Consider the following 13,961-nt stretch of genomic DNA (forward strand, 5'->3'; position numbering starts at 1 on the left):
GAGCTATTTTCCCAGTATTGTTCTCCCCAGGGTTAATGATCTGACTAACCATTCAGTCAAAGCACTTGTATGGAAATTTACAGTTAGAGAAGCTTTTTTTGCTTGTCCCTTCTTTTATTACAAAGCACTCTTAAGGAAAAGAATGCAAGAGACATCTAAATGCCCTTACATGCATATTGAGTCGGTGCTTTTTTTTCTTTCCTTCCATTTCCCCCCCTCCACATACACACAGACAAATAACTGTAGGAAATGAGGTGCATTATGCCAGTTTTCATAATATACTCTTCTTAACTGCATCATTTCAGTTTTCTAGTGAACAAAACATGTATGGGGGCATTTGGTCATAAGATATATATTGGTCTATAGATGAATAAATATGCTTCTCCATCTCTCTTTCTCTCTTCTACCCCACTCCACATTTTTCTTTCTTTTTAGAGGAAGAGATAGGGAAAGTAAGGCTGCATTATTGTTTACTGCTCTCATTTTAATGCTCCTGGTACAACATTCCTTGGTATCTAGGATCCTGAAGATTACTTTTGAGAGCTCTTTAAGTGGCTTCTTCAACTGCAATTGCAGCAGCTCTTTCTTGGAACCTTGAAGAACAAAACTAAAAAGAAATCCATATCTTTCCCCTCGCAAGTAAAGAAACACATACCGTACTGTAATAATAGCAAAATCAAAGAAAGTAAACAGATGGCTTCTGTTAAAGCCAGCACATCTTATTTATGATCATTTAGCATTGCATCCATTGGTTATTTGAGATGGCCTTTGATGTGAGAACACATAGGTCCATAAGCAGGCGCAGAGGAGATGAGGAAGAAGCATTATATTAATTTGTATCAGCTGCTGCTGGAGGGTCATTTTTGTGCATATGTGTGGAATGGTCTTATTTGCATGTTTGGCAGATTTCAATAGACAGAGAAAAGGTATACAAGCAGAAGGAAGGGCGGAGATGAGCTAATGAAGAAAGAAAGAAAGAAATGCTTGTTAGACCCACAGGAAAGAGAAATAAATTCACAGCTGAAGTTTATAAATTGCATCAGCCCTGCCAAAAAAAAGGAGGGGTGCTTATGCAAACTTTGCTCATTGATTTGTAATCCACTCAAATGAAATCTACAAAGGCAATTTCCTCTATGCAACCTGGAGTGCTACATTAGCAGCGTACAGTCACTGCATCTTTCACGTTTATCACAACTCTTTGAACTTTTCAGGAAAGCTTTTATCCTTGCTACCGTAAATTATTATCTAATAAGGGAATGAGGCTGGTGATCCAAGAGGGCTGCTGTTGAGCTATTAAGCAAGATGAATAGGTCAGCTGAAAGTGCCAATTAAGTACAGGGTACTTGGGGGAAGCGAAGGGAGAGATGATCACTCTCTGGCTATCAGAAAATGTTCACTACGATGGTCATGGGTTGGATCATGTCTGCATGATCATGAAGTTCTGAAATCTTAGACCTTTGGCGGTTTGAAATAAGCACCAGAAGGACTGGCATTAAGGTAAGTCACACACTCCTTCGTATAGGAGACTGAATTACATGCTATGTAGCCCATGTGGACTCGGATTGAGGAGAGATTTCACAGCAACTTGATAATTCAGGATTGCAGTTCCAAAACCAACAGGCTCAATCTTGGAATGCATGAGCAACCCCCAAGGTATCTCTGATCCCCCTACAAAAACACAAGGAGCCCCCATCAGTGTAAATACCACATTTTTTGCTCTATAAGACTCACTTTTTCCCTCCTAAAAAGTAAGGGGAAATGTGTGTGTGCGTCTTATGGAGCAAATGCAGGCTGCGCAGCTATCACAGAAGCCAGAACAGCAAGAGGGATTGCTGCTTTCACTGTGCAGCGATCCCTCTTGCTGTTTTGGCTTCTGAGATTCAGAATATATTTTTTCTTGTTTTCCTCCTCCAAAAACTAGGTGTGTCTTGTGGTCTGGTGCATCTTATAGAGCGAAAAATACGGTAGGTTTGTGGAACTGTTGCCAAAGCCTTCCTCCACTCCTGACCTAGTTGGTGCAAAGCTGCTGCAATGCTGTTGTCTTTAAGCTCAGCCTACAATCACAACAGAGGTGAGGGGAAAGTGACCAGTTTTCTTTAGCTACTTTCAGCCATGGGCCCGGGGTGTTAGGCTGAGAAAGGCTGCTTTTCACTCAAGCAGACAGGAGCCTCCAAAAGAACTTCTTGTACCACCAGGGCCTGTGGGCAAAAGCCAGGGCTTACAGGTGTCTTCCCCTGCTCCTGAGTATCCAAAGGCCTCTCATAGCACCTCCCAAGCCCAGTGGTGCAGGGAGTGTACCAGGTGGTAGGCTAAGGAATGGAGGAAGGAGGGAGGGAGTGCCTATCTTCAAGCCAGAGGGTTGGCTCCCTGAAGCTCTCAACAAAGGGGCAGAGCCCAGGAGAGGAAGTCTTGAGGCTGAGGCTTAAAAAGGCTCAGTCTACTCTCAACCTCTATTTGTTGGTCACTTGGAGCTTTCTGTGGTCCGGCAATTCTTGCCCTGTAGAATCCAGCGGCAGACCAGAACATCTTTTGGGAGCTGGGGTGGTCAAGGTGTTAATTAAAAAGGAAAGTGCCAAGTCTTTTCTCAGTATTTCAAAGGAAGTCTCCAATTGTGTTTTCATAAGTGGTGGCTTGGCAGCTTTTAGCTGTAATGTGGAACTTAAAGAGATTCAGGGTCGGCCTTTGTCACACCACACCTGTCTTGTGCCTTAGCTCACTGCACTCTACTGTTTTAAGCTGTTCTTTCCCTGCTGACTTACTTCTGGCATTGGAGCCAAGCTTGGGAGAAGCAGTTAGCTCAGTTGGTTAGAGCATGGTGCTGATGATGCCAAGGTTGCAAGTTTGATCCCTATATGGGACAGCTGCATATTCCTGCATTGAAGTGGGTTGAACTAGATGATCCTTAGGGTCCCTTCCAACTCTACAATTCTATGATTTCTATGAGTTTAAAGCAGCAGAGTATGGTAAAGTGAAGTAGGAGGAGGGTGTGGGCTTCACTCTCCTCTTCTACTGCTTTTTAGATAAAACATTAACCCACCCCCTGCCTTAAAGTCAAACAGGCATGTTTCATAAACACTTCTATGTACAGTTTGACCCAATTCTGTGCACCTCCATCCTGCAGTTAAGTTGCATATCACAGTCTTTGGGCACAAGCCACCTGATGCTGCAAATGAAACAAGGAAAGAAATTTAGAATTGAGGCTTGCATCTACGGTAATTAGATACCTTGGCATAAATAAAGACCAGTGGACCAGTTGTGGGGGTTTTTTAACAGCCTCCTCCAGCTTAACCCCCCTCCTCCATATTGTTATTATCTCAGCTACTAGTAAGCTGTGTGGGATCTCACCGGAATGGTACAGGAGGAGCAATGTTTACTTCAACTGTTAACAAAAAAATGCCCTCTTGCGCCAATTAAAAGAACTTGTTTCCAAGAGTGATGTTTCATGTTGCATAATTTGTAAAAGTAATCATTTCCCTATGGATCCTTGAAAGTGCTGAAGCAGAGGTTTGTGTGTGTGTGTGTGTGTGTGTGTGTGTGTGTGTGTCTGAATAGCGAAACAAATTACACACAATTGAGTTTTCAATGGTAGCTCTTGATGGGGGGGTGAATTTGCTTTTGGTAATCTAAGTGACCATTAGTTCCCTGCCACTACGGCACCTGGAAGTTTTAATTTGAACTACTTTCTCTAGTTCAACTTTGAATCAGGCATGCAGAGATTGGAGGAGAGAGAAAAATATCAATCCCAACTTTATAGCTCAGAAAACACTCATTTGTATGCAAATGCCACACGGTGACTTCCAGGGGAAAATTTCACTGTGTTGCAAAGGGGCTTATCAGTGCAACTCAGAAGCTAAATCCCTGCGTACCTCACTGAGCATTTGCCCTATGCATACCTCTTAATGTGTTCAAAACAAGACATGCTATGAAATTCAGAAATCTACTTACGTTTGGAGGGGAATGAAATTGGCACTCATGAAGGGCCAGAGCAGAGTATACTGTAGTGCAGATAACAAGCCTGCACGCACTTGAGTCATCCCCTGGTCTTTAACTGGGGCATTCTGATATCTGGCCTCCCCAACTGGCTGCAATGCTGATCTCCAGCCTTTCTATGCAACTGATTTGCTCTTTTTCCCCCTCCAAATTTGTACAGTTGTTCCCTCTCACTGGCCATTTTTTCCTTTAGCTCAGCTGAATGCTAGACAACAAGCCATTTTCCCATTTGCATTCATTTTGAAGAGCGAGCATGAGCAAATGAGACTGAAGTGTTCTTCCCCTCTTGATGCTCCCTTGGGGGTGGGGAGAATGCACATTGCAGGGGCAACGTCTTGAGTTCCTAGTTGCATATTGCATTGTGCAGCTGAAGGCACCTCTTCTCCCCCAGCCCCTTGACACTCTTGCACTCACTACAGACATAAAGATGGCACAGGACGCGCCATCCTTTTTGGGTTCTTGTTGGGTTAGCAGGCACCAGCAAGGAGAGAAGTATTAAAATGAACCTTTCCTTAGTTGAGTATTCAAGATATATTTTATGACCCTTCTGATCACCTGGAGTAAACTGAATACCCCTTATCCATTTGTTTGCCATCTTTGCGACTCATCCACTTCTTCTTTGTTCAGTCCTGTAGCACACAATCAGGAATGCAAGAAGTATTCCTGGGAAAGATAGGTAGCTGATTTTCCCCCTGGCTCTCTCTATGCTGATGAGCAGGAAGCAGGCCATGCAAGCTGTGCACCTTTTGGTTCTGTAGTTACCATTATGAATCGGGTTGGTGTTGGTGCAGTAATATAAGCTATATCAGATGCACTGTGTGGACCTTCCAGTCCCTGAAACAGCTGCGCCCTTGGTGGTAGTGGATAAGAATGAGGATAGCAAGAGCAATCTCTATTATTTCTTTCAATGAGGAGCAAGTGAAAGCATCAGAATGGAACAGAGTAGGAGGCAATGGTGATAAAATGCACACATGTGCATCAATAAAATGCATGTTAATCCCCACCCCCACTGGGAAATAGGAAACAAAAAGAGATTTGGGTGGCTCTTTGGAGAAAGGCTGAAACGCTGAAAATATGGAAGACTATGTCTGTTGGGTAGGCTTGAGCTCTCCTAACTCACCTCTTTTGCTTTTATTCCACAGTCTGTTCGCCTACTGAGTTCCAGTGCAGCAACAAGACCTGCATAGCTACAATTTTTGTCTGTGATGGTGACGATGATTGTGGTGATGGCAGTGACGAGAGGAAGTGCCCGCCCCTCACCTGCAACCCCAATGAGTTCCAGTGCAATAACAGCCTGTGCATCCCAGAGATCTGGGTCTGTGATAATCAGCCTGATTGTGAGGACCATTCTGATGAGTCAACGGAGAAGTGTGGCTTCAAAGCCAAGCCGCAAGCCACAAGCACCTGTGCAGCTCACGAGTTCCGGTGCGGCAATGGAGAATGCATCCATCTGAACTGGAAATGTGACGGAGATGAGGACTGCAAAGACAAGTCGGACGAGCAAGATTGTCGTAAGTGTCCACGGGGCATTGAATGGCACATGGGGAGTTATCCTTCTCATGGGGTATTTTTGTGGGCCTGTCAACGGTCATCTATCCTAAAGTGATTGCCCTTGCAATCCAGCCCTATGCATGCTTACTTGGAGGTAACGTCTCACTGAGTTCAGAGGGTCTTACTCCCAGAGATGCATAGTACTGCAGCCTTTCATGATTACATGTGAATCAATGAATTGGAGGTTGAACTGAGTTGCAGAAGAGCTGCCACCACCAAGCCAAACCAGGGCTGCTTCTTTCATGCATCTTTTATCCCAAGATAAGGTGTCATTAGTGGATTCAGTTGCTGTTCCATACTGACCAGTGAGTCACCCAAGATAATCAGGAAAATAGTGTTGCTGAAACTCCGGATTATTATTTCAAGATAAAAATTCTGAAGTGCAGCCCCATGATGGCTAAATTATTATGGTAGAAATGAGCCCACAGGCTCCCAAGAGCAACATGTTATATTTTTAAAAGCAAACTTTATTACTGTGTGTGTGTGTGTGTGTACACACGCGCACACAGACACACACAGACAGAGCAAAATAGATTCAATGTGTACCCAAATGTGACTTCAGTTTCAGAAAAGCATGTATTTTAGATTGAACCTGCTTCAGATTTCCCTTTTTATAAATTATTTCCTTGAAATGATAATATTCTCACCATCTTATTCCTTTTTACATTTTCTTTATACAGTCTGTAGGATTATACCCATTTGGGGTATTTCAGCTACTGTTTTACAATTACTATTATTTCCATTTTCTTTCTATGTATATAGTACAGTGGTACTTTGGTCGTCAAACGGCTTGGCTCCCAAACAAATCGGCTCCTGAACACTGCAAACCCGGAAGTGAGTGTTTCAGTTTGTGAACGTTTTTTGGAAGCCAAACGTCCGACATGGCTTCCATGGCTTCTGATTGAGTGCAGGAAGTTCCTACAGTCAATCGGAAGCCATGCCTTGGTTTTTGAATGGTTCTGGGAGTCGAACGGACTCCCGGAACGGATTAAGTTCAACAACCAAGGTACCACTGTATAATAATCTACACCCTTATTTATTGAATTACATATTAGCCCTTGAATCCATGAGCAACAGTTCTAGGTAAAGTGATAATGCTGCTGGCTTCTGTATAACATTTCTCCTGGCAGTTGGGTAGCCAGTCAGAGTTGATGGGCTAGTTAATTCTGTTAAGGCTATCCATAGAAAAGCATTTGCAGTATACTTTTCTGCTCAGACTATTGAAGAAACACTGCTATCTACAGCTGCATGAGTTTTGCATGCTAAAATAGAAGCTCCTCTCACAGAAGTCATCACAGTGTTTATGGCCCCAAGTTACTGAATAATGGATTTCTCTCCAGTTAGCTTTGTGCCTTCCACAGATTGCTGCAATGTTTGGGGATGTTTCATCCATTTTTCAGATGCTAAAAAGCTTAAGCTGGTCATTCACCCAATGACTGTGGGAGAGAGAGAAGGAAATGGAGAAAATGTTTCACTGAAATATTCATAATTGTGACACAGGAATGACATGAAATATTTACATTTAACAGCTACGTGTAAGCAGGATGGCTGATGAATGGCCATCTGTGAGGGCTGAATTTTTTCATTCCCTTTAGAAAGCCTCTTTCAATTTACATACAAAACTATGGGGGAAATCACTGGATATCATATGAATAAGTCCAATAACTAAGCGATGCCTGCCTTCAGGAATTTAACTCTGGTTTAAAAATCTCCCTTTGGGCTCCTGCATATACCACTTATTTTTCCTATCCAATATTTGTTTTCCATCTTGCTTTTGTGACACCTCTTTCCTATATTGTGGCAAGGAATCTTAACAGGAACAGCCTAGAATTTTCTTCTTCCTTCCATGCTTTTTTGTTTTTAATAGCTTGTTCGGATCAGTAAGATGGTGTCTTATCCAACATGTGTCATTTTGATGTCTTGGAGACAAACATTATTATTATTATTATTATTTATTTGTACCCCGCCCATCTGGCTGGGTCTCCCCAGCCACTCTGGGCGGCTTCTGACAAAGATTAAAAATACATTAAAATGTCACACATTAAAAAAATTCCCTAAACAGGGCTGCCTTCAGGTGTCTTCTAAATGTCAGGTAGTTGTTTATCTCTTTGACATCTGATGAGAGGGCGTTCCACAGGGTGGGCGCCACTAGCGAGAAGGCCCTCTGCCTGGTTCCCTGTAGCTTTGCTTCTTGCAGTGAGGGAATCACCAGAAGGCCCTCGGGGCTGGACCTCAGTGTCCGGGCAGAACGATGGGGGTGGAGACGCTCCTTCAGGTATACTGAGCCAAGGCCGTTTAAGGCTATAAAAGTCAGCACCAACACTTTCAGGTCTTTCAGGACCGGTGTTATATGGTCTCAGCGGCCGCTCCCAGTCACCAGTCTAGCTGCCGCATTTTGGATTACTTGTAGTTTCTGGGTCACCTTCAAAGGTAGCCCCACGTAGAGCGCATTGCAATAGTCCAAGCGGGAGATAACTAGAGCATGCACCACTCTGGCGAGACAGTCCATGGGCAGGTAGGGTCTCAGCCTGCATACCGGATGGAGGTGATAGACAGCTGCCCTGGATACAGAATTGACCTGCGCCTCCATGGACAGCTGTGAGTCCAAAATTTCTCCCAGGCTACGCACCTGGTCCTTCAGGGGCACAGTTACCCCATTCAGGACCAGGGAGTCCTCCACACCAGCCCGCCCCCTGTCCCCCAAGAACAGTACTTCTGTCTTGTCAGGATTCAACCTCAATCCATTAGCCCCATCCATCCTCCAACTGCCTCCGGGCACTCACACAGGACCTTCACTGCCTTCACTGGTTCCGATTTAAAAGAGAGGTAGAGTTTGTTTTGACGTAGGCTAGAAACAAGCCTTCTGCCTGCATGTTCTCTCCTCTCTTTCCTTTTCCCTGTTTTTGCATGCCTTAATTCAATACCTTCTGGTTTGTTAAAACCACAGTTTTCTGTGACACTGAGCTGATAAATCACGATTTGATATCTTTGTTTGCAGGGAATGGTCAAACCACAGTTTGAGTGTGGCTTGCTATTCTGGTGTATACGTAGCACTCAAACCACAGTTTTCAAATGTGAACATAATACAGAAAGTATTGAATTAAAGCATAAGAGAGAGGAGAGGAAGCCACAGGCATGCAGCACATCCCTGGCCCAACAAACCATAGAAACCATGATTTGTTGGGCAAAGACCGTCAGGTCTGAAGCAGGCCACAGTCATTTTTTTCTTCCTGGAGATTTATTCCCATGTACACATTCCAATACTGTGGACCTTGTTCAACCTAGTAGAAGTGGAAGCAAGCACAAGGGCTCCTGCTAACACAAAGGGACTTTCCCCCTTTCCTCTCCCTGAGGACTCCCAGAATTGCTCATTGAGGAGGTTGTTCTGCTGGGCAAACAGAAATGCTTGAGCTGGCATAATGTTTGCTTAATGCAATACTGAATTCTTCTCATCATGTTTATTGTGTTAAGTTCAAAATTCTCCTTTAAAAACATTGACATTACAAGGTCTGCTCTGGTCCCACTACACTTCTTTGTAGTGTACCGTATTTTTCGCCCCTTAGGACGCACTTTTTCCCCTCCAAAAATGAAGGGGAAATGTGTGTGCGTCCTATGGGGCGAATGCAGGCTTTCGCTGAAGCCTGGAGAGCAAGAGGGGTCAGTGCGCACCGACCCCTCTCGCTCTCCAGGCTTCAGGAGAGCCCCAGCGCCAGCCCCACAAGGTCGGGGGACAGAGGGAGGCGGAACGCCGCCATCCCGCTGTCTCCCGAAGTGGTTTGGAGGCTGACGGCGGGGAGACCCCGCTGCCTGCCCCACAAGCTCTGGGGACTGCTGGGAGGCGCAGCGCGTCTTCCCGCTGTCCCCGGACCTGATCTGAAGGCGGGCAGCGGGGAGAAGAGCGCTTCTCCCCGCTGCCTGCCCCACAAGCTCTGGGGACTGCTGGGAGGCGCAGCGCGTCTTCCCGCTGTCCCCGGACCTGATCTGAAGGCGGGCGGCGGGGAGAAGAGCGCTTCTCCCCACTGCCTGCCCCACAAGCTCCGGGGACAGCTGGGAGGCGCAGCATGCCTTCCCGCTGTCCCCAGACCTGATCTGAAGGCGGGCGGCGGGGAGAAGAGCGCTTCTCCCCGCTGCCTGCCCCACAAGCTCCGGGGACAGCTGGGAGGTGCAGCGTGCCTTCCCGCTGTCCCCGGACCTGATCTGAAGGCGGCGGGGAGAAGAGTGCTTCTCCCCACTGCTGGCCCCACAAGCGCCTGGGGGGGGAAATAAATTTTTTCCCCTTTATTTCCCCCCAAAAAAACTTGGTGCGTCCTATGGGCCGGTGCGTCCTATGGGGCAAAAAATACGGTACGTAATAGAGGGATGTCAGGAATTAAAACTGAATCTGTCCTGAGGCCAGGTTCTTTCACTTGTTGCTGTAATTACTTTGAAAGAATGAAAGCACTGGCTATGTGTTAATTATGATAAATAGTAAAAATGCTTTGGCAGAAAAACAAAAAGGGAGATGAGCAGATGAACCAAAAAATAGAAAAGGTTTGCTTCGGTGGGTGATATTTCTTGTTTCTGTAGAAGTATTAAATATTTTTTAAACCCCTTAAAATGTGCTTAGTGACAGAGCGCTGTGTGTGGCATCTCCTACAAAATAATCTGAGGTGATGGTACTGAAAGAGGCCTTTGCTTGAGATAACTGGAGAATGACTGCTGATCTAGATAGACCCTCAGAATAAGGCAACTCAAAGTATCCCTAAAGACATGCATGCCTTTAAAATTATTCATATGACATACAATACATTTACCTTTGAACAATATGAAATGTAATATAAGGAGTGTTTCAGCTATTAACAACATAGCCATAAGGAGACAGGCAGGAGATCAGCATGGATTGAATATGAGCAGCACAGGGCTTGCAGCAGGTCTGATATGGTTAATGAGTGTGGCAAGCCTCTGGAAATAACCCCGTACAGGTGCATTCTTCACAGTTCCCATTTGTGCTACAAATTTTCACGTGCAACTTTGGACTAATTACTCCAAATGCCTCCATATGGCACATTTTACCAGCTGGCAACAGAAGCCCTAAGCAGTTTGGCGGGTAGGTTTTTCTGGCTGATAGAGCAGGAGAACAACCTCATCACCAAACCCTTCAAGCATTTGCATTCCATGATTCAAGTTAGTGAAGAACGACGCTGCATTGTCCCATCCTTCTATGTTTTCAACCTGCCTTATTTTTTTGTGTTCCCATATTGCTTCACATTAACAAGCCAAATGGATTGTTAACAGGCTGTCATGGACAAATAAGAACCAGCTTGGATCTATGGCTGCTCAGATCCCAAGGTGGCAATTTTCAAAATATTTGAATTGCTGATTTTTTGTTGAATTAGCTTAGTCCCATTGACTTCAATGAGGCCAAAGTGGCTTAAGTTGAAGAGGGCTGTGCTTGACAGTAGGTCCCCTATCCAAAACACGGTGATAAAACTGCAGTCCCCCAATGTACCATATGTCAGAAGGTAAACATGTAAAATGTGCCTTTTGGAATAAAAAATACCAGAGATGATCAGGACAGTGCCTTGCAATGCAACATCCCCTTTTTTTGGTGCTTTCTGCCACATGTTGCTGGATCTAAAAAGTATCCCCGTAGGATAATTGCACAAAGTCCTTTTTAAAGGATGTGCTAACATGCAGCACAGAGTGGAAACCTTGGTGCACTCCCACATCTGACTTTCAACATACCTGCAAAGACACTTCTGCACGTTTTGACACTTTGGCGAGTTGGGAGGCATTTGTAATTTACTAAGGACAAACAGAAGCACTATAAAGCATTGTGCAAACAGTTCTCCTTGCCAGAGCATGGTTCAACATAGTGATCTTGAGTCCCTGCTGTGTGTATGTCCAGCATGGGGGATTGTACCATATCATGTTATCATGCCTTATGGTGCCTGCTGTGCTTGTTGCTTGTTGCCTCCTTGCTGTGCCCCAGGGTATTGAGGAACCATAATTTCTGATCTCCGGGACAGTTTGTGAAATTGCCGCAGAGATTCTGCCGGGAGGCTCTTGGATCACATGAATTAGTGTCTGTGTCATATTGCTCCAGCAACTCAATGGCAGTGATTTTCTGTCATTTAGGATAAGGATGCAATTCCCCAAAAAGGAGGCACTCAAATGAGTGCTTTGAGATAGGTTTATTCAGGGACACTGCGGCAGCTGTAAGCTTTGAAATTCAGCTCAGAGGTTGCTGTTTTGCACCCTCTAAAACCTTCAGTTGTTGCTGTTTTTTACTGACAGTTTTTTTGAAATGATAGAAACAATTAAGCTTGCTGAGCGAAAAGGTCCAGAATAAAAGGGACTGGAAGCAGCTACGACAGAAGAAGATATCCCCATGGTAGAAGGAACTGGTGTCAACAGCAAGGCCTACTGAGAAAACCATTCTCAGCAAGAAACTGGTCAAGACCATAAGGAGAGTTAATGTACTGAATAGGGTATTGGACTTTTTAAAAAGACAATTCAGACTTCCTCAGTAGAATATGTCTATATTTGGGATGCTTTTTTGGGGGGGTGACATTGATAATTTTTGATGGTGTTTTAGACCCCCTTTCTCTTATATGTACCTGCATAAGGATTTTTAAAAAACGATTTATAACATTTCACCATTCACTTCCTGTTCAGTTGACAGTTTGTTTGTTTTTTCACAGCCTCTCTTTTCTCACACTGGTGAACTTTTAAGAATTTTCTTCTTTTAGATATGTATTTATTTATGAATCTGTCCCCCACATCTCAGTATAAGTATGTATGTATTTTTGTTTTCATTGAAAATTGAATAAGGAGGAAGTAATGAAAGAAAATCCATGCTCGGCTATGAAGCTGACTGAGTGGCCCTGGGCTATTCACCCTCTTTCAGCCTAACCTCCATAACTGAATGGCTGTGAGGTCAGAATTGGGCAAGTCCCTCTCCCCATGTATGCCACACTGAATTCTAGTGTGCTGAGCAATGGTGCCAGTCCCCACGGAAGAAACTTCAAAAGAATAAAAAATATAAACAGCAATGTGAAATACAAGATAATTTCTACAAATCGCTCACAGCGCCAAATGACGAGCAATAATAAAAAAGCACCCACTCAGCCCAAAATATAAAAACACAATTCCTCTAACTGTTCCTTTTCTAATAACAGTGCAGCAATAAAAATATGATTCACATATTGGTTACCTGAAGAAAATAATTATTTTAGGTCCTTTCCAACGGATGGGAGTGCAGTAGCTTTCCAGAGGTCAAATGGCAATGAATTCCAGAACCCAGAGACTACCGCTAGAAACAGAACTGTTTATTTTATTTTATTTAAGTTTTCATTTATTTAAGTCCTGCTCTTTAGGACTAGTCTATCCAAGGCAACTCACAAAGTACAGTGGTACCTCGAGTTACAAACACCTCAGGTTACAAATGCTTCAGGTTACAAACTCCACTAACCTAGAAGAGTTACCTCGAGTTGAGAACTTTACCCCAGGATGAGAACGATAATCGTGTGCTGGCGGCGCAGCGGCACTAAGAGGCCCCATTAGCAAAAGCACGCCTCAGGTAAGAACAGTTTCAAGTTAAGAACGTATCTCTGGAACGAATTAAGTTGGTAACTAGAGGTACCACTGTAATAAGAAGATAGAATTAATTACAATAAAATCACAATCTGTTTTAAAAACAGCATTAACACTGAAGCAGAAAACGTGTGTCAAAATACTCAGAAGTGTGTTGATTTTTATTCCTTTTCCCCCCCCAAGCTCTGGTGACCTGCAGCCCTGATGAGTTCCAGTGTGGTGATGGGACTTGCATCCATGGAGCCAAACAGTGCAACAAAGTGCATGACTGCCCTGACAACAGTGATGAGGCTGGCTGCGTTAACGGTAGGTGCAATCGGTGTCCTTGTATGGAGTATAGCAGAAACCGTTGCTCTGGAAAAGCTCACATAGATGCTAGAGATGGCATCTCGTCCATTTTTCACGACTCAGCTGCTCCTCACTGTGAACTCAGCAATGAGGCTTCCTCAGGGAAATAACCCCCAAAAAAGAAACCTTTAGTAGGCTTTGCATTTGTCACATGTTGCAGCTAAATACCCCATTGCCTAATCCCATCCCATTTCTTCTAAATTTCCTCCTCTTGCATCTTTATGTCCTTTCTTCATTTTCACGTGCCTAATCTAACGTCATCTGCTTTCCCTCCCTTGCCTGACGCAACAGAAGCGGCGTGCGAGAATCCCACCAAGTTTCAGTGTAAGAGTGGAGAGTGCATAGAGGAAGTCAAGGTGTGCGATTCGCACAGGGACTGCAGGGACTGGTCTGACGAGCCCCTGAAAGCATGTGGTACAGTACACTACTCTTCTTTATTTTGTCCTCCTGTTTTAACAATCCCTCACATCCTCTGTCTGCTTAGGGCCGTCAGAACA

At 44.3% G+C, this 13,961-nt stretch overlaps 1 protein-coding gene across 2 annotated transcripts in view; it reads left to right on the forward strand.

Annotated features, from left to right (window-relative positions):
* LRP8 (LDL receptor related protein 8) overlaps nt 1–13,961 on the forward strand; it is a 194,209-nt gene that overhangs the window by 156,305 nt on the left and 23,943 nt on the right. The window contains exons 5-7 of one of the 2 annotated variants that reach the window (XM_053392404.1): nt 5,133–5,501; nt 13,300–13,422; nt 13,756–13,878. In XM_053392404.1, coding sequence (XP_053248379.1) covers nt 5,133–5,501; nt 13,300–13,422; nt 13,756–13,878 — 615 coding nt within the window. The remainder of the gene's footprint in view (nt 1–5,132; nt 5,502–13,299; nt 13,423–13,755; nt 13,879–13,961) is intronic. The other variant, XM_053392406.1, reaches the window with a different exon arrangement.

This window comes from Podarcis raffonei, chromosome 6 (assembly GCF_027172205.1).
Source record: "Podarcis raffonei isolate rPodRaf1 chromosome 6, rPodRaf1.pri, whole genome shotgun sequence".
NCBI lineage: Eukaryota > Metazoa > Chordata > Lepidosauria > Squamata > Lacertidae > Podarcis > Podarcis raffonei.